A 23,115-nucleotide genomic window follows, 5' to 3' on the forward strand; every position below is an offset into this window, starting at 1 on the left:
GGTACCTGCCCTGAGCAGCTGCCTGCATACTGCCACCTGCCCAGGCATGGGGGGCTGCCAGGGCATGGGAAGCTCAGATGCACGCAGCAGAAACCAGCAGCAGAGGCACACAGCAATATGGGGAGTGGTGTGTCCAGGCTTTGTGCTGCACTTGAGTCAGCCTGTGTGCAGTTGTTCATGGCACAGCTCCCACATGGACACAGAAAGCAGTGTCTGCTTCATCTCAGTCTCAGCAGCAACTGTGTGGTGCCCTTCCTTGGCCTCAATGCTTGGAAGGGTCCTGTTGCCCTCATCTGAGACTCTGCAGCACACATTGTACTGTAGAGATTGAAGTATCAGATGAGACCACCACTATCAGAGGTAAATAGGGTCTTGCCACCTTTTCTTCCATTGGATGCTTTACCATCGCAGTGCACATCTCATGAATGGGTAGAAAATAGGTAGCAATCAGAGCATGCTAGTGAGCTGTGATCCTGGAGCAAACAGGTGGCTCTGTCCTGCCACTGCAGTCCTCGAGGAAGCACGATGCTGCATTGTGCCCTTGGTCAACAGCAACTGTTTCTCAGGAAATAGAGGTTGGTGCTATGATTGCCACACACTGTAAGCACTGTAGACCACAGGCAGTAAGGTAACATTTAGCAAGAGGACTTTATTTTGAAACAGAATGTTAGAACAAACTACGTGGAACACAAATCCCTGTTTGTGTGCAGTATCCAGAAAGCCCAGTGATGCTGCCCCACGTTGGTTAAGTTGCACTGTCCTCAGCTCCTGCTCTGGCAGGGGCAGCTGTCCTGCGTATGCACTGAAAAACTGGGGCTCACTCAGCTCTCTGGAAAGCTGCAGACCAACTCTCTGTATCTGCTAAGCCTTGCCAAAATGTATGGCCATGCCAGCTTGCAGAACAGTCTCTTTTGTGCAGATGGGCCATAAGATTGTGTTTTTTCAAGCAGTAACTGGCAGGGAGAAAGGTATTGTTTTGAGATTGAGCTGCAGTGGGTTACTGCATTGGATTACTGCATTGTGCAGGAGTCAGCCAGGTCACGGCTGCTAGCTTGGCACTTGCTGCAAACCCATCCATGAGCTCGGGAGTTGGACAGAGAGACCACTGTGGAAGTCGACAAATTAGTATTGTAACAGATAATGCTGCTCTGGGGTATACCATTCTCCAAAAACCCTGTTTTATGCATATTCAGAACAGTCTTTTGAACGTTCTGCAGGATGAGGGTGGCTTGACGTTGCTGTATAGCCCAACTTCCCCACCACGCTACCTTGCAGTTTTTCTGCATTCACTGACGGTAATCTGTGGTTTGTGGGCTGCACTAGTCTGTTCTAAAGAACGTAATTTGAGGCATGTTGGTGATGTGTGCTGAAATATCAGGTGTATAGGGAACAGCTGAACAGCAAGAGGCCAAGAAACCCTAGTGAAGCAAGCCTCCTGCCAACTGATTTTAGTGACAAACAAAACCATAAAACAAGGAGCAACAGACAACGGGAAGCACCCATCTGACCTCAGACAGGCTCAGTGTCTTGCCTGTCTGCTTCTGGCTCAGAAGCCAAACCATTAACTGCACGAGAGCAGGTGTTAGCAGTGCCATGGGGTATCTTCAGTGCAGGATCTTGTCATCCTCTTTGGGAAGGAAGGACTGTGCGCAGGAATCTCTCCTTGCTCCTGCTGGTCTGAACAATTGGGCAGGAGAAGGAGCCATCAGAAGGGGTGCCACTGTGGCTTTGGCTCTGCTCTGATGCTGCAATGCAGGGATGAAATATTAATGTATTAATGTTAGCTTGTCCAACACTCACTGCGTGTTGCCTCAGTGTGTTTGCATGGACCAGCTGTTCAGCACTCATCTCAACAGCTTAAGCTATACTCACCTCGCTGCTTCTACAGCTGTAAGTGAATACTGCCCCTGCCATATGCTGGCCTCCCTGTCCTGTAAGGGAGCTGCCCTCTTCCCTTCTGCAGGAAGCAGATCAGGAGAACAAGATAGAGTCTATCTGTGTTGGTCAAAGACAAGAGTCGTACCTGCTTTGGCTGATGCCTCTCCGGTCGCTGGTCCCTGGGCTGGGGCTGCTGCCTGTGCAGCGGTCTGTACAACATACTTTTCAGATATTTATAGAGGTTGCTTTTCAGGTGTAAGGGATTATAAGTAACTTCCACTTCTAAGCTGTTCAGGGCACTCTGCTCGGACAGAAAAAAGAACCTGGTGGCAATTAGATGTGACAAGTGGAGGACTTATTATTAGTGGCTGACTTTTTTTTTTCTGGGGGAGCATTTTTTGCAAGGATGGCTTTGTTCTTTGGAGGAAAACTGTAGAATATATTGTCTGCTGAAAAAGAATTCTTGAGCTCTACATCATATTCCAGCTGTCACTGAACATTTTCACAGCTGTTCCCTCCTCTGTTCACCTGCTAAGACCTATAGCAAGAGCCTTGCCCTTCCTGACGTCACCTGAAGCAGAGCCAGAAAACTCAGAAGAACATGTGGATGCACAGCATGAATTGCAGAAGTTTGAATCTATTAGAAAAAACAGAGATACCTTATGTGTTGATTTATCTTATGTACAAAGAACCTACTGTAGTAAGGAAGATAAATACATCTTCAGTAGCATCTGCATGTTCTGTGCATGCAGGCTTGATTCCCTGCTTCTGTAGCTGGCATTCCTGCCACGGATTTTTGTGTAGGGTCATCAATGACTTACCTCTATAGGACCCTGTACTCTCTCAGGATGCTCAGCAAGGAGGGCTGGGAAGGTTGATGGCATCAAGAGCTCTCGGACAGCCACTGGTTTGACAAGCAGAGTGGCAGAGTCAGAAGGGACAATGATGTAGTAGGAATGCACCACCGTGTTCCAGCTTGGACAAGTGTTCTGTGGCTCATGTTTGGCCAAAAGCATCCACTTCCTTTTCTAAACAGCGTAAGCCAAAACCAACATGTAAAATGGGTAACAGCTGCTTCCTTCAGCACATTCACTGTGAGATCACTACTACGCATGGTGGCTGAGGAAAACCCAACTTTCTTAAATGAAGACAATTCTTAAAACATCCAGGTTTAATTTAAGACTTGTCAGTAATGGAAAGTCCTCCACATCCCAAAGCCTTGGTTAACTATTTTCACAGTTAAAAGTACTTGCCCAACTCCAGCTCTGATTTTGTACTTTCAGGCCCATTTCTGATAGGCGAGAGTGCCTGTTTGATGTGCTGTAGGTTCTTTGCCAAAGTCATGGTGACTGGAAGGACTTACAGGCCCAACCCTAGCACATGAGATGAAGCCATAGATTTTGAAACGTATTTTCTGGTACAGGCTTGAAAGACCTTACTGGATATACACCAACAATTCAATTCTGTGGCAATCCCTCCCTGTGAGACTGCGATTTTTATACTCACCAAAAGACTATGACATAGAGCATGGAAGCTGTGCTGGTTTAGCTCCAGTTCGTCCCAGTCCAGCTGCCAGCAGCTTGTGGGCTTGATGATGAAAGGCAGTCCATATAGTACAGATTCACAGACTCCTTCAGACTTTAGAGCTCTATAAACGAACAGCTCATCTTAAGCACAGCCAGCATGAAACTGCCAAGAAGACTCCGCAGGGGGGAGATGAGCTCAAGCAGCTATGGTTGTAACAGCTGCAATACTGCTACAAACAATATTTGTAGCCACAATGAAACCCAACTGAAGTAGAGAAAAGTCCAATTGCAGTGTAAAGCGCTGCCAGGGCTTTGTTGCTGATCAACACTGAATTTGGCACCCTCCAGCGTGCTGCCAGATTCCATTGTATTTCTTTTGTCAAGAGTGTGCCATGGAGCATATTCAATTTTCACACATTTTGAATACAAAGCAGACTAGTAATTTGGCCTCTTGGGCAATAGGTCACCCTGGCAGTTACATCCCTTCCTAAGAGATTTTAGCATATTGTGGTTTTTCTTCACTTCAACTGCTCCTGCACACAGCTAGCATCCCACTTTAAGGTCCCTTCCAACCCAAACTATTCTGTGTTTCTGTGAATAATTCACACACAATTACTAAACACTCTTCAAACACTGACAAGCTGAGAGTCATTTCAGGAACAACTATACAGGAAGAAGTTCAAAAACCGCACAACATTTTTACTAAAAAGAAATCTTCCTGCTATTTTCTGTGCCTACCAGCAGAGCCTGCTGATGGGAAAAGAAGACAAATTCTTATCTGAAGTCCTGCAGAACTGTGAAGCTTTCGCTGCTTTTTTTGCCTTGTAGTCAAGTAAAGAGATCAAGCTCTAGCAGCCAGTTAATTGCTGCAGCCTCATTTAGATAGTTCTTTCACTACCTAAGGCATATATGGAACAATGGCCACAACCTGTAGGGCTTCATACTGGAAGGAATCAACTGTTGCATGAATAAAATCTATGCTTTTAAAACTCATAAAGTGCTAGCATTATGGTAACATCTTTTTAGACTTTGCACACCTATCAGCGTGTATGGGATGTGCTAATCCATACTGCCAAGAGGTATAGCTGGTGGGAATGTTTCAGCCCAGAATTTTACTTGCTCTTTGAGTCCCAGGCACTTTATGTTGACGTTACTGACTCCTAGTTGAAATTGCACAGAAAGCATGAACACTGTTATACCAGCCTTCCAGTTACCAAGCAAAAGATGTAACGGCACTTACTTTACAACCTGGAGTTTATACAGCATTGTAGCTGGCCAGGCTGTCATATGGCAGGGTGGATTTAAATCAGCTGTTCTCAGGGTGCCATCAGTTGTCCCAGAAAGCAGAGCTGGGTCAAGCAATCTTTCTTGCAAATCACACTTCAGACACACTGGAGAGGGAGACAGGTTTAGATTGCTGGAAATAGCATTGTGTAGCACATGACATGCTCAAGCCACTTATAAACAATAAGTTAATATTATCTAGCAACTTCAACTATGTAGTGAATAATAAAATCACAGAAAATCCCTGTCTGGAAGCGACCCACAAGGACTTTTACTCCAGGCTCCATTCAGGACTACCTAAAAATTAAGCCATGTCTCCCTGGAAGAACAATGATAAATCCTGTGAAACAAGGCAACAAGTTTTGCCACCGGATAAGCTATCACATAATTGGTACACTGATGAACCAATAAGTGCTTGGCAACCAGACAGGCAAGCTCCAACCTTGCAGATGAGTGGCCAGCTGAAGAGAGAATAGAAATCACAGTGGGTTCAGGGCCTCACTGCTTCCTGTCTGTCTCCAGCTGAGTTTGGGGAGAAATACACCACAATGAAGATACCAACTCTACTGTCACAGGATGTACAGCTGCATATGATTTCTATGGCCTTCTAAAGACTTCTTTAGTGTGGGAAGGTGAAAACAACCTGCTGTAACTTGGTTTGTGTCACTAGCTATAATAATTAAGCACATCAAATGTGAAATTAAATGTTATGATGAAGAAAAATTCACCTTTGAGAAACAAAAAACATAATAATATGTGTTGGTCTGGAGGCCGTTATGGTGGCTACTGCACACTAAGCCTTCTGATCTGCTTGCTGAGCATATATCTGCAAGAGCCCCAGCATCTCTCTGTGCTTCGCTTCCAGACCACAGCCAGCTTGCAGACCATTAGCAGAAAACAAGTGTGCTTTGCTGCTGCGGCAATGAGAGGCAACACCTTAGAGACAATAGAGCAGCATGGAAGGGCTGCTGGAAGAGCACATGCAGATTGCCATGGCAACACAGTGGTAACAACACAGCCAAGAGATACTTATGGGAAGCATCTATTTCTGCTTACTTACCTGAATGTTAGGAATTGGTTAGGAATTTGGACTTAAAAGGGAAAACACACACACAAAAAAACCAAACACCAATAGATAAAAATATGTGCCGAGCCCCTTTTAAAAACAGCCTTTATTTAAGTGCTCTGGCACAGACCTTTATCATCAAGCATAAGGAACATAATTTTAGAGTCATAAAGCTGAGACAGAAGATCTCTGGCACTGAGTAAGGCTCCTTTTAATTTGACTCATTGACTATAAAGTCACATACTCTTCAAAGTGCATGTTTGCTGCAGAATGGAAATGAACTGTAGCATCAACAGTCATGGGACACACCACCAACCCTGACACACTCTGAGCAGGTGGCTAAGAGCCTGAGAAAACAGAAACTGTGGAGAGCTTTCAGTGTCACCCCGAGGCCTTATCTGAGTCTAAAAATGAAGAGGAACATGTCCAGGACAGGCCTGGGTAATCTTTAAGATTATGGGAGTTAGGAGCTCTCTGCAAAGAGGGAGAGAAAATGAAATACTTAGGGTTGGCTTGGGTGCAGTGCCACAACTGAGGCCTCCAGATGGAAGAAGGAGATGCAGATGTTCCCTCTCTGAGCCACAATCATGGAGCCACGTTTTAAACAGCATCTCCAAGCTGATGACATTATCCTCTATGGTTTGCAGATCAATGTCCATTCCAAGGATTGCAATATCTGCAGGGAAAAATGGGGAAAAGGCACACAGACATATTTTCGGTCATAAAAATGAACATTCTTCTGCATTTTGCACTGCACTTTACCCCACTAGCTCTTCAAATGCTTTCAAACAGGAGATGTTTCAGAAGCCATTATCACACAAATCACAGCACAGCACTGTGACGCCTGCCCTCTTAGAAGAGCATTGCTATAAGCTGAAGGTCTGTATAAGAAATCAGAGAAACTGCAAAACAGAAATGCTACTGTAATTGGGAATTTTGGAGTGATATACTACTCCTCATAAAGAAGATGAATTTTACTTTGCAATGCAGACACAATTAAATTGCTAAATACCATCAATACTAGGAGCAGCTAGTCACAGAACAGAAGCAAAACTTGACCTGGAACTGACAAGACAGAGAGGGACGTGGTTCAGTACATTACTGCTGAAGTGCTGCTTGGTAACAGCAATCACAAAGCAGAAGATCCTTGCAGATAAAAATACACAATTCTTCAAAATAAATGAAAAGGAGGAGTTAAAAACACTTGCAAGGACGTAGCAAGTATTTCAGCCACCATTTTAAGATGCAGAATGTATACGATCTATCAACTACATTTAGAAATGGGCAAATGCAGGTTGGAGGCAGTGTCGAGAAGGCTATCAACAAGATCAATCCCTCTCAAGAAAGAAAGAAAGAAACAACAACAACAAAAACCCGTAACACTCCCAAATAATAACCCAAAGTGGTGTCAAAGAAGAAAAAATAGTCTGATAACCAACTTGCAAAACGCGTATGATGTGTCTGTAATGCAGCCTTTGTAAACACAGGAGAAACAGAGCCTGGTAGCATTATGGTGCACAGAACTAAGATGTGAAACAAGTATTCCAAGAAAAGGAGTGAGTAGCAGGAAAAGCCCTTTTTTGCAAATGTTTATTAGTTCAGCTGACGATTAAAATACAGCCCTACATTCATGTGCAGTGAGAAAGCTTTTCCTTATGCATTTGTATTTACGGGTTGCAAGCATAACACTGTGCATCCTCTCCTGCATTAAAAAAAAAATTAAGATGGAAATTTATTAATCTCCCCTACATAATGAATAATATAAAATTGATGAAAGGGCTAAAGAAATGACTGTAAAGTAATTCTTCAACTGTCTGCAAACTGCAACTTACAGTATGGCCATCAGATCATGATGGCCAACTCACTGCTTCCCCTTGCAGCCCTGAGGAAGGCACTGAGTTCACGCAGGCTGTATTTCTGCAGCCCACCTACCACGAGAGGTGCCTCACAGTGTCTTTGGTGCTGAGAGTTTTTCCTTTTCAAGTCCCAGTCTGACTGCCCTATATATAGCTTAAGAATGTTACCGTGCCTTGTCCAGTCTTCTCAATGCTTGTGGAAATTTGAGTTCCTCCCTGGAGCAGTGCTGAAGGATACTCCAGGCAGAGGAAATTCCTCATTTTTCTCTGGAGACAGCTCCACGTGAGCAGTTATTACCTCTGTCTGTCTCTGGCCCAGATGATAGGATTTGAGTTCTGCTTTCCCTGCAAAGTGCACTGATATGGAACATGCACTTGGAGAGCTTGCTGGTTGTGCTTCAGCACAGAGAGCATATAGAAAAAGGTTCCCTGGGGCTTGCAGAAGATGGACTGCGTTCATAAAAAAGGCATCAGTGCTTTACCTTCAGTGCTTGTTTTTTGCTTTCCCAAAAGACAGGCAGAGCCTGACATAAATATTAGCTGTTATTAGCAAATGGTTTGGCAATATCCAGATGTTTTAAGTGTTCATAATGGGATAGAGAAGAGGAAAGAAAGACACAGCAATAATTTCCCTCTTATCCATTAGAAGACAGTTCACTGCATCCCACTGATTACAGCCACATGCTACTCCCATTGCTAAAGCCTTGTGTATTGGTCTCTTTATGGGATTTACTATCTTTGTTCCAGTCTGCAGCCTGCTAAGCCCTAATAAACACCATAGGCTTAGTCACTGTCCCACAGAAGATTTGCTTTGCTGTTCTGAAAACCCAATCCTTACTTCTTGTTAGATGGTCTTCATGTAGAATTTCTACGCTCTGTATCTCTGTTTTTAACTCCAGATATTGAACAAAAGGGCTACACAACTTCACTTTCAGAAATGACAGTGGGAGTTTGCATGCTAGAGCAGTCCTGTGGTCAAGAGGCAAAGAACATCTCATTTTGTGATGACTCCTTTTTCAATGTCTCCCTGCACAGTTCTGTGCAGCATCAGCACATTGCAAAGCCCTGATAATGATGATCCTCACCTAAGAAGTCAGCATATGCAGCCACTGAAATGATCCCTTCTGTCCATATGGACTAGAACAGTGTTTGCTAGAAACACCTCAGCCTCAGAGCTGTGGGCAACAGTCCCTTCCAGAAGTTTTGTAACTCAGTTCTGGTGCCCTTGGGGCTCAGACATACTGAAGTAATTCTAAAGCCATGTCAGAGTGACAGAACCTTGATCCTCTTCCTTGTGACCCAGAGGTGGTGGTAAAACAGGTAAAACAGACCTGCCCTTCTGGCAGCAGTGAGAAGAGCTCTCTCCAAAGCCTCTGGTCCAAGCAGGCAGGCTAGAATAAGCAGCTCAGTCTCTGATGGAGTCGCTCCTTTCCAGGAAAAAAGATTTCAGCAGATAGGAAAAAGCCTGCTGTATGTCTCCGAACTTGGTTATAAAGCTCAGTACTGGATTAGGTCTAACCAGCAGGCTAGTGGGAAGCAGAGGTGGCACAGAGCAATCGTTGCCTGTGGCAAAATGCATCTGGATGTGCTACGAGGAGGGAAAAGCAGCACAAGCTCCTGCTATTTTACTTTATCAGCCTCGAGAAAGAGCTGAAGAAACTGAAGAGATCTGAAAGTTAGATAAAAAGCAATATAGAAAATAAAACTGTGGCACTGTATGCACTGTACAGGCTTCTGCCAGTTAACTGCTGCAGTACAGGACTTCTGGGTACCACCTCACAGATATATAGAGCTCAGCATCATTTGTTATGTAACAAAAGGCTCATAACAGCAGCTAATAATAATTTCTTACTTTGAATTTCTCATTACTATAGCTTAAATTCTTTCTGCTGAAAACTCTCAGATTAGTGGAAGCATTCTATAAAGATACAGACATGAAAAACAGCATCTAGGGCCTGAGGTGAACTACCTCTTTCACTAATGAAACATGGGGTCATGTATGCAGTGGGCAGGACCAAAAGGAATCTGTGATCTATCTAAAACAGTCCCAACCCCTACTCTGCCAAGGGACCAGAAATTTACCACTGCAACCTGGAAAGGAACAGCTAGAGACAGTTAAAGCAACAACATCCAACACTGCTTATCACTGCATAAAAAAGTACTGCCAATTGCTGGTAACTGGCCATACTCTAACTCTGCAAGCCATCAGGCCCCAGGTTTATTGAGCTTGCTATCAACCTGCTGTGAGAACCTGCTGTGTGTATCAAGGCTTGTTGATTTGGACTTTAAGTGTGAATTAGCAGCAATGGCCTTAAAATGGAGACCTGGACTGAGAAACAGAAGCTGCCTGGCAATAAGGAACTCATCGATGAGTGCTTTTACTGTTTACTCAAGAAGTATAACCTTAAGAGTCTGGGAAAAGCTGCCCTAAGCACAGGAAAAAAAAAAAAAAAAGCAGCAGCTAAGCAAAAACAATAGCAACAAAAAAAGCTAATCAACAGTACATTACTTGATGTGGTTTGTAAATGTAACTTCTCCAGGCATACTGGATTATGTAGTCCACAGGCAAAACCTAAAGGTTAATGCTGAGCAGTATGAGTGTCTCAGTGTGTGCTGTTCTCACAAATTCTGCACTTACTCTCTTTAATTCCTCAATAAAGCTCTACTGCACAGGAAGTCAATTTTTAGTAAAACCAAGAGAAGAGGTGCCTGAAATCTATGTGCTAAGTCTGCCCAAATGCAATAATGCACCCAGGGAAATGCTGTGGTACAAGTTTATTGTTGTTCTCCAGTCTCAGCAGTTCCCAGTTAAGTGAGTGACACTAAATGGCAAAAAGGAAAATGTAGGTATTGGACAAAGGCAAGAAGCAGTGCTGTCCAAAGCCATGAGTTTTGCAAGTACTCACCACTGCTGCTAGGCTCTTCTGCTGGTGTGCACTGCTCCACGTCCTCAGGCTCCAAAAAGTCTCTCTTCAAAACCTCAGTGACTTGTATTCTTCTGAGACTCACAAGGTCTACATCTTTTAACTTCCTTTCCAGCTGCTTAACAATTTCTTTGCCTGACTGGCTTGTCAAAATTGTGATCTGAAACACAAATCACAGTGCAACAGCTGCCTCCGACTCTAATCCTCTGTTGATAAGCAGTGATGTTGGGCTGCCTCCTGTTTGAATAAGGTGCCAATACGATGGAAGAAGTATATAATCTATTTGTAAAGAAGACCTAAACACACAGTTTTTTTAGCCTTAGCTCTTTTGAAAGCTGCATGTAAAGGGCAATGAGAGAGACAATGTATGCATAGGAGGGCTTCTCTCTAAGCTATTCTGAGGGAAAGCACCACTTCCCATTACAGCACCAATTCGTATTTCAAGTAGATTACATCTGGTTGTCTAACTTAAAGGCTGAACAGGAATTAGTAAAATATATATACATGCGTATATCAATACTAAAACATGTTTCCACAGCAAAGAACATCTTCTCTATCCAAATGCATCTCTGGTGTTTGGCTCTGAAGTACTGAAAGAGAAGAAAGATTATGGTCTCCATTTAGGATATACTGAAAATGGTTAACAGGGACTGTTCTTGAAGTGGGGGGAAGCTGAACTGTCTACAAGAGACTATTGTCTTCTGCTGAGCTATAGACAAACCATTTGTTACACTAATACACCTTTATTTAATTAAAACCATGGATGCATTTCATCTATAGACTATCAAGTCCCCTTTACCCTTTTCAGAACCTGAGACACATAAGCAAAGGCCAGTTAGAGACCAGGAGAAATATGTCCCACAAAAATAGCTGTGCAAATTACTATGATGTCTCTTCACATTACTACACTTCCTCAAAATAATCTCTTAATACTCTTACACTTCTCAACCATACAAAAAAAAAAAAAGTCTGCTGGGGACTTGAAAAATGCTTTTCATCCTAATACAGACTGCCCACGTTTTCTGTCCCCATTGGTGCGGCTTCATTGATGCTCCTGGTTTTGTCCTTCTGAAGTCATGAGACTTCCATCCCATCTTCCATGAGACCCCCTCTGTTTACAAGCAACAAATCTAGGGCATCTTTCCTACTCGATTCTCCTAGAACCTGTACAAAAACAACTTATTATCCATGTATCAATGTGTATAAACACCCCAAAGGAGGGTGCAAAGAGGATGGAGTCAGGCACTTGTCAGCGGTGCCCAGTGCTGGGACAAGAGGAAACAGACAGAAACTGGAATTCAAGATGTTTCATCTAAACATCAGAAAGCACTTCTTTACTGTGCAGGTGATGGAGCACTGGCACTGTGTTCCCAGTGGGGCTTTAAAGCCCCCCTCTGGATGTGGGTCCTGGGTATCCCTGCTCCAGCACAGGAGATGGACTAGACAACCTCCAGAAGTGCCTTTCAAACTCAACCATCTCATGATAGGCTGAAAGGAAAATCATCACCATCTTCCCAATGTTGTCTTACCTCAACAGAGCTATTTGCTGAGCCTCCTGCTGCTGTGTGTCTGCTGTATTGTTTGAACTGCTGCAATCCATCCTCCACAGCCTGTACCACTCCATTTCCCCCCTGTGGGAAGCAGCCTTCTCTTGACAGTGAGCGGAGCTCTGAAATACAGGCTTGAACTCGTGCGAAGTTCTCCTTCAAGTGCTGCAAAACAAAACTCAATGAAATCGAAAGACTGGAAATGTCAAGTTATCATATGAACTATTTTTCCATGATGTGCAAAGAAGCTTTTGCATTACCAGCAGTGAGATAAGACTGGGGCCAGGAGTTATGTACTTCAACATGGCTTTGTAAAGTCACGAACAGTGATGTGAATCTAAACCAGCTGACTGCAGCAGCACGCATGAATATTTCCCAAGTTATCATCTGTCTACATGTTGCCCACTGCTAGCCAAAATGCTGGAATTCTGTACCTCTCCTCTGACCCTGGATGATACAGAGGCAGAACTTGCAACATAAGCATGATGAATGTGAGCACAGAAACACCTGGGTATTCTGGTAACCCCTGATAATTACAATAGGTCACCACTGCCATATCCATAATCTTTCACTTATCAGACTTTGGCCCTCTGGGACCTGCACACAAGATGCTTGGGGTCAGACTGCACCAACATGCTCGGAAGGTGGTTCCACACACCCTTGGGTAACAAGTCCAGAGCTGACACCAACGGGAATAGCCTCAAATGTGTCCTTTATCATTCTTATTATGTCATTCTATACAGCAGCTGTGCGAGGGGAAAGTGATGGGGTGTTTCCACAGGACTTCTTCTCTTGGGAATGCATGACTGGGCTGCTGGTATGACCCAGTAAGACATGTTTTAAGCTTTCCTAATTCTGTATTTGCACATGATTCACAATAATGATTCCCCAAAGATTAAATCATAGAATCATAGAGTAATTTGGGTTGGAAGGGACCTTTAAGATCATCTAGTTTCAACCCCACTGCAATTGGCAGGGACATCTCCAGGTGACCAAGCTGCCCACAGCCCCATCCAGCTTGGCCTTGAATGCCTACAGGAAGGAGCAGCCACAACCTTCCATCAAATGTTGATGGAAGGTCTGTGGACCATCTTGCTTTAAAAATGAGCTACCAGAGCAAGTTTAGAAAACAAAATATATCCCAGAGTTGTCATTTGTATATGTTGAATTCCTTCAAGCTGCTGTACCAGGGTCAGCTGGTTAGACTCATGATAGAAAGATGAACATTATAACTGCACAGACTATTAACCCCATGTGCTCCACATGCTTCGTGTCATTTTTGTGTACTGGAGAATACTGGGTCATATTCTCTCTGCCTGACTTAAATTACCTATAGGCCATGGCTGCCAAACCCTTATATCACATATCATGGTGAAGAATGATAATGAATGATAGCAAAACTGTTTGTAGCAATACAAAGCACTGCTGCTAGAAGTCACTTTCATTCAGCAGCTCCTGAGCATTATGGCTTACAGCATGGCCTCTCAGGATGTGTTATGCACTACGTAGGCAAAGGTGTGTGATCATAGGCAGCTCAGAGGGCTCTGCAAACAGGGTGGAGCAGATAGGTGGGGCGGCCCAAACCTCTCTTTGGAAAGGTGATGAGCAGGTTTAAAGAAAAACCATGCTTTGTACTGGCTGTACTCTAAATGCAGTAGATGCCTGAACCATTATCTCAGCTCTTCTGAGGGGCTGGTAACGATGGGTACATGCACAGAACAGAGAACCACAATGTTCTTCACAGTGCTGTAACAAAATTCCCTGCAGTTCAGATGCCTGCCCTGGGAGGCAGCTGCAGCTCACAAAGGTGTAGAGAAGCTGTCTCAACTCAAGTATTGCTCCTGACTGTGACAGAGCAGGGCTCAGCTGCTGGGCAGCCAAAGTCCAGGTAACCGCCTGTCCCTGACACCAGCAGAGCTGCATTTTTTCTGCATCTGCACAGTACTTCAAGTGTGAACTCAGGCAGGTATAAGCAAACTGCAATTTCAACTCTGGAACATGCCTGGGACATACGTTAAGCTTGCAAACACCAACTGGGATGGCTAACTCCATTCTAACTACACCCCTCTTCCAGTCAAATGACACTTAGCTCAGTGCCAAAGGCTCTGAGATGTGTCTTGACATATGACATTGCTCCTTTGTTACACAGCTCCAAAGACTCACAATTTCACAATGTGCAGCAAAACATTTTCATCTGCAACACTATGCTACTTCCAGAGAAAAAGTACCAAAACCAGAGAACAAACCTGACTGCAAGCCAGGGGAAGCACTTCCTCCCATCTCCCTTCACATGTTATACCCTCACTCACTTCACTTTCTTAATTTGACTGTCCTCATAGTGGATGTCTTTCTCCTTTGTTTTTTTTTCAGTACTTTTCTCAGTGATGCACTGGGAACTGTGGGTGATGGTCTGCTGCCCACCTTCTGGGAAACTGTAGGAATAGCACCCATCAGATGGGGGTGCTCCAAGTCCTTACTCGTACATTTAAAGTTTCTGTCCTCTTAATGATCACTTCCCCACATGTCAACATCTGTTGTCCTCCGTGGTTATTTACTTTATTTCTGGTCTCTCTCCCTTTGGCATTACCTTTCCCTTCCTGGGGACTTGGTAGCATTTGGCTTCTACAGGTGAAGAGAAGGAACACATACCTTAAATGCACACCTAGGTAAGACAAAGAAAAGGGCAACCATGTATGACACTTCCTTATGGGCTCTCCTAGCCTCTATTTTTAACTCTGGAGGTTTTCTGACCTCATAATATTTGCCTAATAAGCAACCCTCAACATAGCTCTATCTTGGTTTCTCATTGAGAATAAACAAGCTGTTCTCTAGCTAGATCAGAAAATTATGTGATAAACAGTATGTGTCGTTGGCACAAAGGAGCAAATTTATGAGTACAGAAAAAGCAACGGAGCCTCAGTATTTCTAGATGAGGGTGAAATGCAACAGATATTTAGCAGACAGATATAAATCTGCTCCTGTTATCAGGGGCCGCAGAAGAACAGATTATTAACAAAAATAGATCCATCAAAGATAGCCACCCTACTGTACTTTATTGTCCTAAATACAAAAAAAGACAGGGATCTCCTGGAGAGAGTCCAGCAGAGGGCGACAAAGATGATAAAGGGCCTGGAGCATCTCCCCTACGAGGAAAGGCTGAGTGAGCTGGGTCTGTTCAGCCTTGAGAAAAGAAGACTCAGAGATGACCTTATTAACATTTATAAGTATTTTAAGTGTGAGAGTCAAAGGGATGTGGCCAACCTCTTTTCAGCAGTTTGTAGGGACAGGACAAGGGGAAACAGCCATACACTGGAGCACAGCAAGTTCTGCACCAATATAGGAAGGAACTTCTTCCCAGTGAGGATGATGGAGCACTGGAACAGGCTGCCCAGGGAGGCTGTGGATTCTCCTTCTCTGGAGATATTCCAGACCCAAGAGATGGCTCAGTAGGCAGAACTAAGCAAAGCTGGGGAGAAGGGGACAGGATTTCCTCCTGGAGTTATAGAGTCCATGTCTGGAGTCATGGGGTCCTACACCTACCAATGGGTGTGTAGTACTGCTCAGGTCTTTGGGTGAGAACTGCCTGCACCAGAGTGCAAACTTTGCCAGCTTGAGCAAGTCTCAGAGGAACACAACATTATGGAAAAAGAGTTGATGGCGTTACCAACCAAGCAAGAAGAAGAGGTATTTTTAGCTTACCATACAGCTTTGCTGAGGATGGTGCTGAAATGTAGCATGAAATCTCAGTGACCACATTCTGAATCAACTTCGAAGAAGCCAGAAGAGTGAATATGCAGATAAGGGTTTGGGAGTTAAGAGACTGTAAAAATGTGTCACACTTATATTTTGGTCTCTTTCATTTTCCAGTTAGAAGATTACAAGGAAAGCTATTTGAGGAAGAAAGAATATGGTACAAGCAGGTTCTTCAATCTAACCAAAAGAGGAAATACATGAACAAACCCCTGGAAGCAAAAGCCAATAAATGCAAATTAGTCACCAGGTGCAAGTTTCGCAGAGACAATGATTAACTAATGGGAGAAATTATTAACAAAGAAGTAGTTCATTCTTCATCTTGTAATCTGCATCAATGGCCTGAATGTAGGGAGAGAGTTCACCTTCAGCAAGTTTGCTGGTGGCACAAAGCTGAGGGAAGTGGCCAGCACACCAGAAGGCCATGCTGACATTCAGTGAGACCTGGGCAGGCTGAGAGTTGGGTGGAGAGGAACCTGCTGGGTTCAACATAGGCATCGCAGGGCCCTGCACCTGTGGAGGAACAGACACAGAGACTCCAGGTTGAGACAGGGCTGCTGGAGAGGAGCTCTGCGGAGAAGAACCTGAGGGTCTTGATGGCCAATGGCTGACCACGAGCCAGCAGTGTCTCCTGGTGGACAAGAAGGCCAATTGGACCCTGGGATGCATGCAGAGTGCGGCCAGCAGGGCAGGGAGATGCTCGGCCCCTCTGCTCTTCCATGGGGAGACCACATGTGGAGCATGTGGGTGGGTGGACTAGAGAAGCTCCAGAGGACCCTTCCAGCCCCCATGGACCGTGTGATTCTTGGAGAAGTACAGCAGTATAGAAGGGAACAGTACAAAAACTCATTTATGCACAAGGGCAACTTCACAGATTGAAAACATGAGACTCCTCCTTACAAACATCATTCTTTCAGAAAATCGATCTCTTCCATTAAGTCTGTGAAGCTTTGCTCTTTGAGAATGATTAATTACTTAGATATAAATGAGCAGTAAATCAGAACTTTCTTTACTGAACTGTATTGCACTCATGTTTGTGAGATCCCAAGAGACATAATTTCACACATACCACAAAGGGAAGCAAACACTCCTGCTGGGTCTGCACCAGGTAGAGGCTCAGCAAGGGAATGCGGCAGGGACCCGTCAGACTGCATGCCAAACACAGAGAGTTTTCCAGAGCTTCGGAGAGCACAGAACAAGTGTTGGCCCAGGAAGGTGACGTGACGTCCACAATGAGAATCCGTGATGGCTGCTGGCTGCACGCTTTAGTAGCTGGAAATGTTCTCTGTGTTTCTGAGAGTAATTTTCTGGAATTCATGGCTTCTGTGCGTTGGTAGTGGATATGCACTTACCCATTGGCATCTGAGCAAGAAAAAGCAACAAACAATAGTAAAGAGTGAGACTCTTCCCACCAAAAAGTGACCTGAGATCACAGCAGACAATCGTGAATTACACTTTTGTATCTTTTGTCAGAGCATTTGTCTATAATATAAGGTAAACCCACACAAAGGAAAATGAAAGTGCATAAAGTCAGAAAACAAAAGGGCTCAACTAAAAAATAAAAAAGCACAGAAAATATGAGATGTAATTGAAGCAGTAAAAAATATTGCTAGCAGAGTTACCCCTGGCCCATGGGTGAGCTGTGTGACACCATCCCCCTGCACAGCTCAGGTTCACGGCAGGAAATCTCCAGCACAGCAGTGATCTCCAGAAGCTGCTGAGTAAAACTCTGAACTTACTGCTCCTGTTTCTGCAGTGGCTGTATAATTGCCCATACATTTTCAGTATGAACTAGGATAAATTCCTTTTTCTCATGGCTGTGCAACCCCCCAGAAGGTTCTCCAAATCTTGAAACTGCCCCTTGGTATACACAGCAAAGTTCTGGTCAGAACCCAGGGCTGTGTGCATGGCTCCTAACTGGTGTGCTGTATTCAGCCACAACATGCAGCTCTTTTCTGTTTGCCAAGGAGAAAAGCTGCATATCTCTGACTGTCCCCAGCACTTCACAGTAAGAACTTCTGCAGGCCTTGAAAATAGCAAGAAATGCATTTCCATCTGACTGAGGTATCATCAGAACAAGAACTGGTATCTCTGGGATGCTTGTCAGTGATGGTAAAACAGAGGGATCACCAATTTCATTTAAAAACTGAGGCTAACAATTCAGAACTGGTTTCTCTATCGAGTGCAAATGTGCACATCTTGCTGTGACTGGTAACCTGACACAACATATTTTTGGAAAGTAAAAAGCTGTCAGATACCACTTCAATCACTGCCTCTCCTGGAGCTGTGCAATATGCTGTAGAGTTTACTAAATTACTTCACTAATTCTGGAAAAATATTTTTCTGTCTGTATTTTTTGTGTGTGAAGATTTGTATCTCTGCAAGCAACCAGTGCCTCCTCAAACAATGAAACAAAGATCATCCCGCAGTCAGAAATATACAAAAGTTGGCTCTTTGGTTTGTCTTCATGTTAGACGGAGAACTGAGCCTTCATACTGGAAAACACTCCATTTTCCTGATTTGAAATGAATTCTCTCATTCTTGACAACTTCACAGGACTGTGCTTGTTTTAATCTGCTTTAGTGAAATGGATCCCTTGGCAGCTGTGGTCTTTATCAGCTGAAGGAATTTTGTTTCTTCGTACCTGCGACATCTCAATCTCTGCTCAGCACTGCTCACAGATGTACGTGCAGCTCTCTGCGCAGAATTTGACACGCAGTGTGAGCTGCCCATCTCTCACAGCCCGCGCTGCTCTGCTGGGCTGTGGTGGGGCTGGGGAATGGAAGAACTCTGCACAACATCCTGTAGTTGCAATGGCAAAACAACATCATTTAAATAGCAAATGAACAGACAGGGAGCCTTGCTGAAGGCACTGCGCTGTAATTCAGTGTGGTGAGTGACAACTGCTACCTCCAGCATCTGCTATGACATCAACTTACTGCTTAACAAGACAGAGCTCATTAACTGCCACGGCTAATTGCTAAGGTTAATGCACATTCTGCTCAATGCAGGAAGACATACATTTTTCAAGGGCAGAAAGAAAATCGTGCCATGAGCTGTGGTTACCGACGACATTCTGTTGTTGCACATCATCCCATGGGCTACATTTGCTTCACTCATGCAAAACCATCAAACAATATCCAAGTCTAAAAGAGTGTGACTGGGAACACTCAAGATTACAGAACATCAAGAGGATAAATCTCAATCTTCTTTCTAAAGTATAAGCAAGTAAAATGCTTGGATTTCTGTATCCTACATGGGAAGGAAAATCCCACTAAAATGTGGATGAGTTTAAGTGAATAATGGCATAAAGGGTAATGAAGCCCAAAGGACTCTCTGACAGTGGTCTGTTTACAGAGAAGCAGACACTGAAACCAAGAAAACCTCAGAATGTGATACTAATGAGTACAAACTGTTGGCAAGGACAAGCATAGAGAGTGGAGAACAGAAGGCACGAACAATGACAGCCAACATGTCTAAGAAACATCAAAAATTCTTTAAGCTGCAACAGAATAAAAGCTGCTCCCTAAACACACTGAGAACAAAAGACAAACTGGAAGTAGTATAAGTCTCGTATTAATTTATAAGCATAATATTTGATTTAACTAAGCAGGAAAAGTGTTCAGAAAATATTCTGATGTGCATTTAGAAAAATGTACTGATGACTAATTAGTCTTTCTGCCGTTCGTGGCTACAGAGGACACTAAGTGCAGCTGCAGTTCATCTACCATGCCTGGACAGGAAGACATTCATTTATTACAGTTCTACTTGAACTTAATGGTCTTTTCCAACCATAATGATTCTGTGATTTTATTTAAAAAGGTCAGCACGAACAGAAGAACAAAAACAAAATATAGAAAAAGTTAGCAAATAGTCAAGCTGCTGAAATTATTCAAGATCCTATATATCAAAAGAACACCATCACAGAATGGCCTGGGTTGCAAAGGCCCACAGTGCTCATCCAGTTCCAACCCCCTGCTGTGTGCAGGTCGCCAACCAGCAGCCCAGGCTGCCCAGAGCCACATCCAGCCTGGCCTTGAATGCCTGAGGGATGGGGCATCCACAGCCTGCTTGGGCAACCTGTTCCAGTGCCTCGCCACCTCTGGGTGAAAAACTTCCTCCTCATATCCAACCTAAACCTGCCCTGTCTCACCTTTTTCCCCTTGTCCCATCACCATCCCAATGTCCAGCGCTAAGGCCTGGAGTTGCCGCGGGCGAGTGGGGGCAGCAGGGACCGGCGGGGGCTGAGGGCTGTGGGGGCTGAGGGCTGTGGGGGCTGAGGGCTGTGGGGGCTGAGGGCTGTGGGGGCTGAGGGCTGTGGCGGCTGTGGGCGCTGTGGGGGCTGTGGGCGCTGTGGACTCGCCGTGCGCACGCAGATGAGCGGTAGCGGCCGCGCTGGGCGCTGCATGGAGCGCCCGGCCTGTGGCAGCAGTGTGAGGCGCTGAGCCGGGTCAGCACGCCGGGCTGGGGCACCGGGAGCCACGCGCGGAGCTCCGTAGGATACCTGCGAGCACAGCGGGCGGCTCTCGGTGCTCACTGCCTCCGGAGCTGTGCCGCCGGGCTGGGCCAGAGCGCACACTGCGCCCGCTACGCACACTGCGCCCACTACGCACACTGCGCTCCCAGGGCACACTGCGCACACAGCGTCCGCTACGCACACTGCGCTCACAGCGCACACTGCGCCGGCTGCGTACAGCTCCGCACCGTGCGTGTGAGCAGACAGCAGGGAACTGTGAGACCGCACGGCGAAGGACCGACCGGCACTTCTACCGACCGACAGTTCTACGTCACGGAGCGGCTGTTCTTTCCGTCCCTTTTCCCCCGTTAGGAAATGCACGTTGAATGGAAAATACACGCTTTGATCAGAAGGAATTTCAGTGTAAGAACGCATGCTGGAGACAGCGTATATCAGACTGAAGAAGAGCAGATCAATGACTGGAAGCTGCAAAATGATTTAAACGCTGAATGTTTTCTCAGGGAACGCCTGCTGGAGTCCTTGAATCTGAGCTGCTGTCACCAGTGAAGCCGCATTCTATTATTTAGATTCATTTTCCTGACTGTTGCCGTGTGCGCGGTGCTACAGCCACCCGGCAGCGCTCAGCAGCACCGCGGGACGCGGAGGGCACTGCAGGAAGGCAGGGGGATGGGAGGGAAGGTCGCCTGAATCTGCTGTTGGAGCTCATGCCCTTCTAATCCTGGTGTCTTGAAAGGGATAAAGCAAGGCTGGAAAAAGCTGGGAAAAACTAAAGGTGATGAAATACACGTCGGCATAGAGAAAGAGCAGACGAAAGTCTTTGGTTCTTCAGCTGAGAAGGGGTGGCTGAGGGGATACGTGGCACTGAGAAAACAAGGAAAGAGACACAGAGTACAGTGATTGAGGTTTGAAACGAATAAACATGCAGGGCATGAATTAATCTCCAGAATTCTTAGGCAAAAGGAAGCATAGAGGCCAAAACCAATAATTAGTTCCAAATCCAATCAGATTAACTCAAGAAATTAGACACCTTCATTGGCTGTTAAATGGAAAGAAGCAGAAAAAAACTCTTTTTATGTTCCTAATTTGAAGATTACTGGGAGGATGACTCCAGAATTGCCATCTGTATGTGCTCAGTTCTTATAGGAGAGGTGTTCCATTCCTTGGTTCATTTTTGTGGCCATCCTCTGGTTGTGCTCCAGCAGGTCCGTGTCTCTCCTGCACTGAGGACTCCGTATCTGGACACAGTGCTCCAGGTGAGGCCTCTCCTGCACAGAGCAGAGGGGCAGGATCACCTTCCTTGCCCTGCTGGCAGTGCTTTCTTTTGGTGCAACCCAGGATATCGTTCAGTTTCTGGGCTGTGAGGGCATGCTGCTGGTCTCATGTCCATCTTGCCATCCACCAGTACCCCCAGGCCTTTTTGGGCAGGACTAAGCTTAATTCTTTCATCCCCCAGCTTGTTTTGGTAATGGGGGTTGCCTCGATCCAGGTGCATACCCCGCACTTGGATTTATTTAACCCAGTGAGGTTCACTTGTGCCCGCTGCTCAGCCTGTCCAGGTCCCTCTGGATGGCATCCCGTCCCTCTGCTGTGTCACTGCTCCCCGCAGCTTGGTGTCATTAGGGTGCACTCGACCCCACTGTCGATGTCACTGATGAAGATACTGAGGAGTATCGGCCCCAGCACTGACCCCTGTGGGACACCACGTGTCACCGATGTCCCCCCAGACATGGAGCCATTGGCCACCGCTCTCTGCACTCGATTCTGCAGCCAATTCTTCATGCATTGAACAGTTCACCCATCAAATCACTATCTTTCCAATTTGGAAAGAAGGATGCTGTAGGCGACCATTTCAAAGGCCTTCCTGAAGTCCGGACAGATGACATCAGTGGCTCTTCCCTTGTCCACTGATGTAATGTCACCATCATAGAAGGCCATAGGCTTGTCAAGCAGGATTTGCCCTTGGTGAAGCCATGCTAGTTCTCCCATATCACCTCTGTTCCTTCTGCGTGCCTTAGGATGGCTTCCATGAGGATCTACTCCAAGATCCTTCCCGGCAGAGAGGTGAGACAGACAGGCTGGTAGGTTCCTGAGTCATCCTTTTTACACGTATTAAAAATGGCTCTGATGTCTTGTTTCTGCTCTCCAGGAACTTCACCTCATTGCCACAGCTTTCCAAATATCACTGAGAGTGGCGTGGTGACTACATCAGCTAAATTCATCAGGACTCTGTGTTGCATCTCATAGGGACCCACAGATTTGTGGATGTTCAGGTTCCTCAGGAGGTCCTGCAGCTGATCTTTGCTCACATTATGTGTGTGGGGAGGTATTGCATCCCCAACCCCTTTCTAGCAAGCATAACATTTGAGGACTATGGGACGAGCAGTTAACAGAGAAGACAGAGGTGAAGAAGTTGCTGAGTCCCTCAGACTCTATGTCTGTTGTTAGCAGCTAGAGCACTGCCAGTAAGCAGCAGTGTGCACAGGACACAGCCACACTGCTCTGAGAAGGGAACATTACAGTGCGTGCCTGCGGAAGAGGCACTACCTCCAGGGCTCATGAGTGGGAAGTGCACTGCTGGGAGACCAACAGAATGAATCGAGGCCAGCAGCAGTCAGCACAAAGAGCTCCTGGCCTCGGGTCTCAGCTGTTCTGACTCACCGGAAAATATTCCCCCAGACTTACAGGTTTTGCTCCCAGTAAGTTGGTACTCTGTTCTGCTTACTTAGTGTGTATCCCGAGAAGGATGGTTGAAGAAGAAGAAGAGACAAAATCTGAAGCGTTTTAAAAAAAAGAGCAGAAAAGAAAAC

At 45.3% G+C, this 23,115-nt stretch overlaps 1 protein-coding gene across 6 annotated transcripts; it reads right to left on the reverse strand.

Annotated features, from left to right (window-relative positions):
* Nucleotides 1-635: 635 nt before the first annotated feature.
* Nucleotides 636-22,098, reverse strand: M1AP (meiosis 1 associated protein). Of its 6 annotated transcripts, XM_090140045.1 has the most exons (11): nt 19,985-20,123; nt 16,901-17,193; nt 12,064-12,246; nt 10,517-10,694; nt 6,257-6,430; nt 4,645-4,795; nt 3,385-3,526; nt 2,700-2,906; nt 2,024-2,179; nt 1,873-1,931; nt 636-1,745 (listed from the first exon to the last, which is right to left on the reverse strand). In XM_090140045.1, the coding sequence occupies exons 2-11, from the start codon at nt 17,147-17,149 to the stop codon at nt 1,706-1,708; spliced, it is 1,539 nt and encodes a 512-aa protein (XP_089996171.1). In that variant the 5' UTR covers nt 17,150-17,193; nt 19,985-20,123; the 3' UTR covers nt 636-1,705. The 6 variants fall into 6 exon arrangements, with proteins under 6 accessions (XP_089996171.1, XP_031443909.1, XP_089996169.1 ...); XM_031588049.2 differs by lacking the exon at nt 1,873-1,931; XM_090140042.1 differs by having other exon boundaries at nt 1,618-1,745; nt 1,873-2,179.
* Nucleotides 22,099-23,115: the final 1,017 nt, after the last annotated feature.

The sequence above is a fragment of the Phasianus colchicus genome, chromosome 4 (genome assembly GCF_987193195.1).
Source record: "Phasianus colchicus chromosome 4, bPhaCol1.hap1.1, whole genome shotgun sequence".
NCBI classification, from domain to species: Eukaryota; Metazoa; Chordata; class Aves; order Galliformes; family Phasianidae; genus Phasianus; species Phasianus colchicus.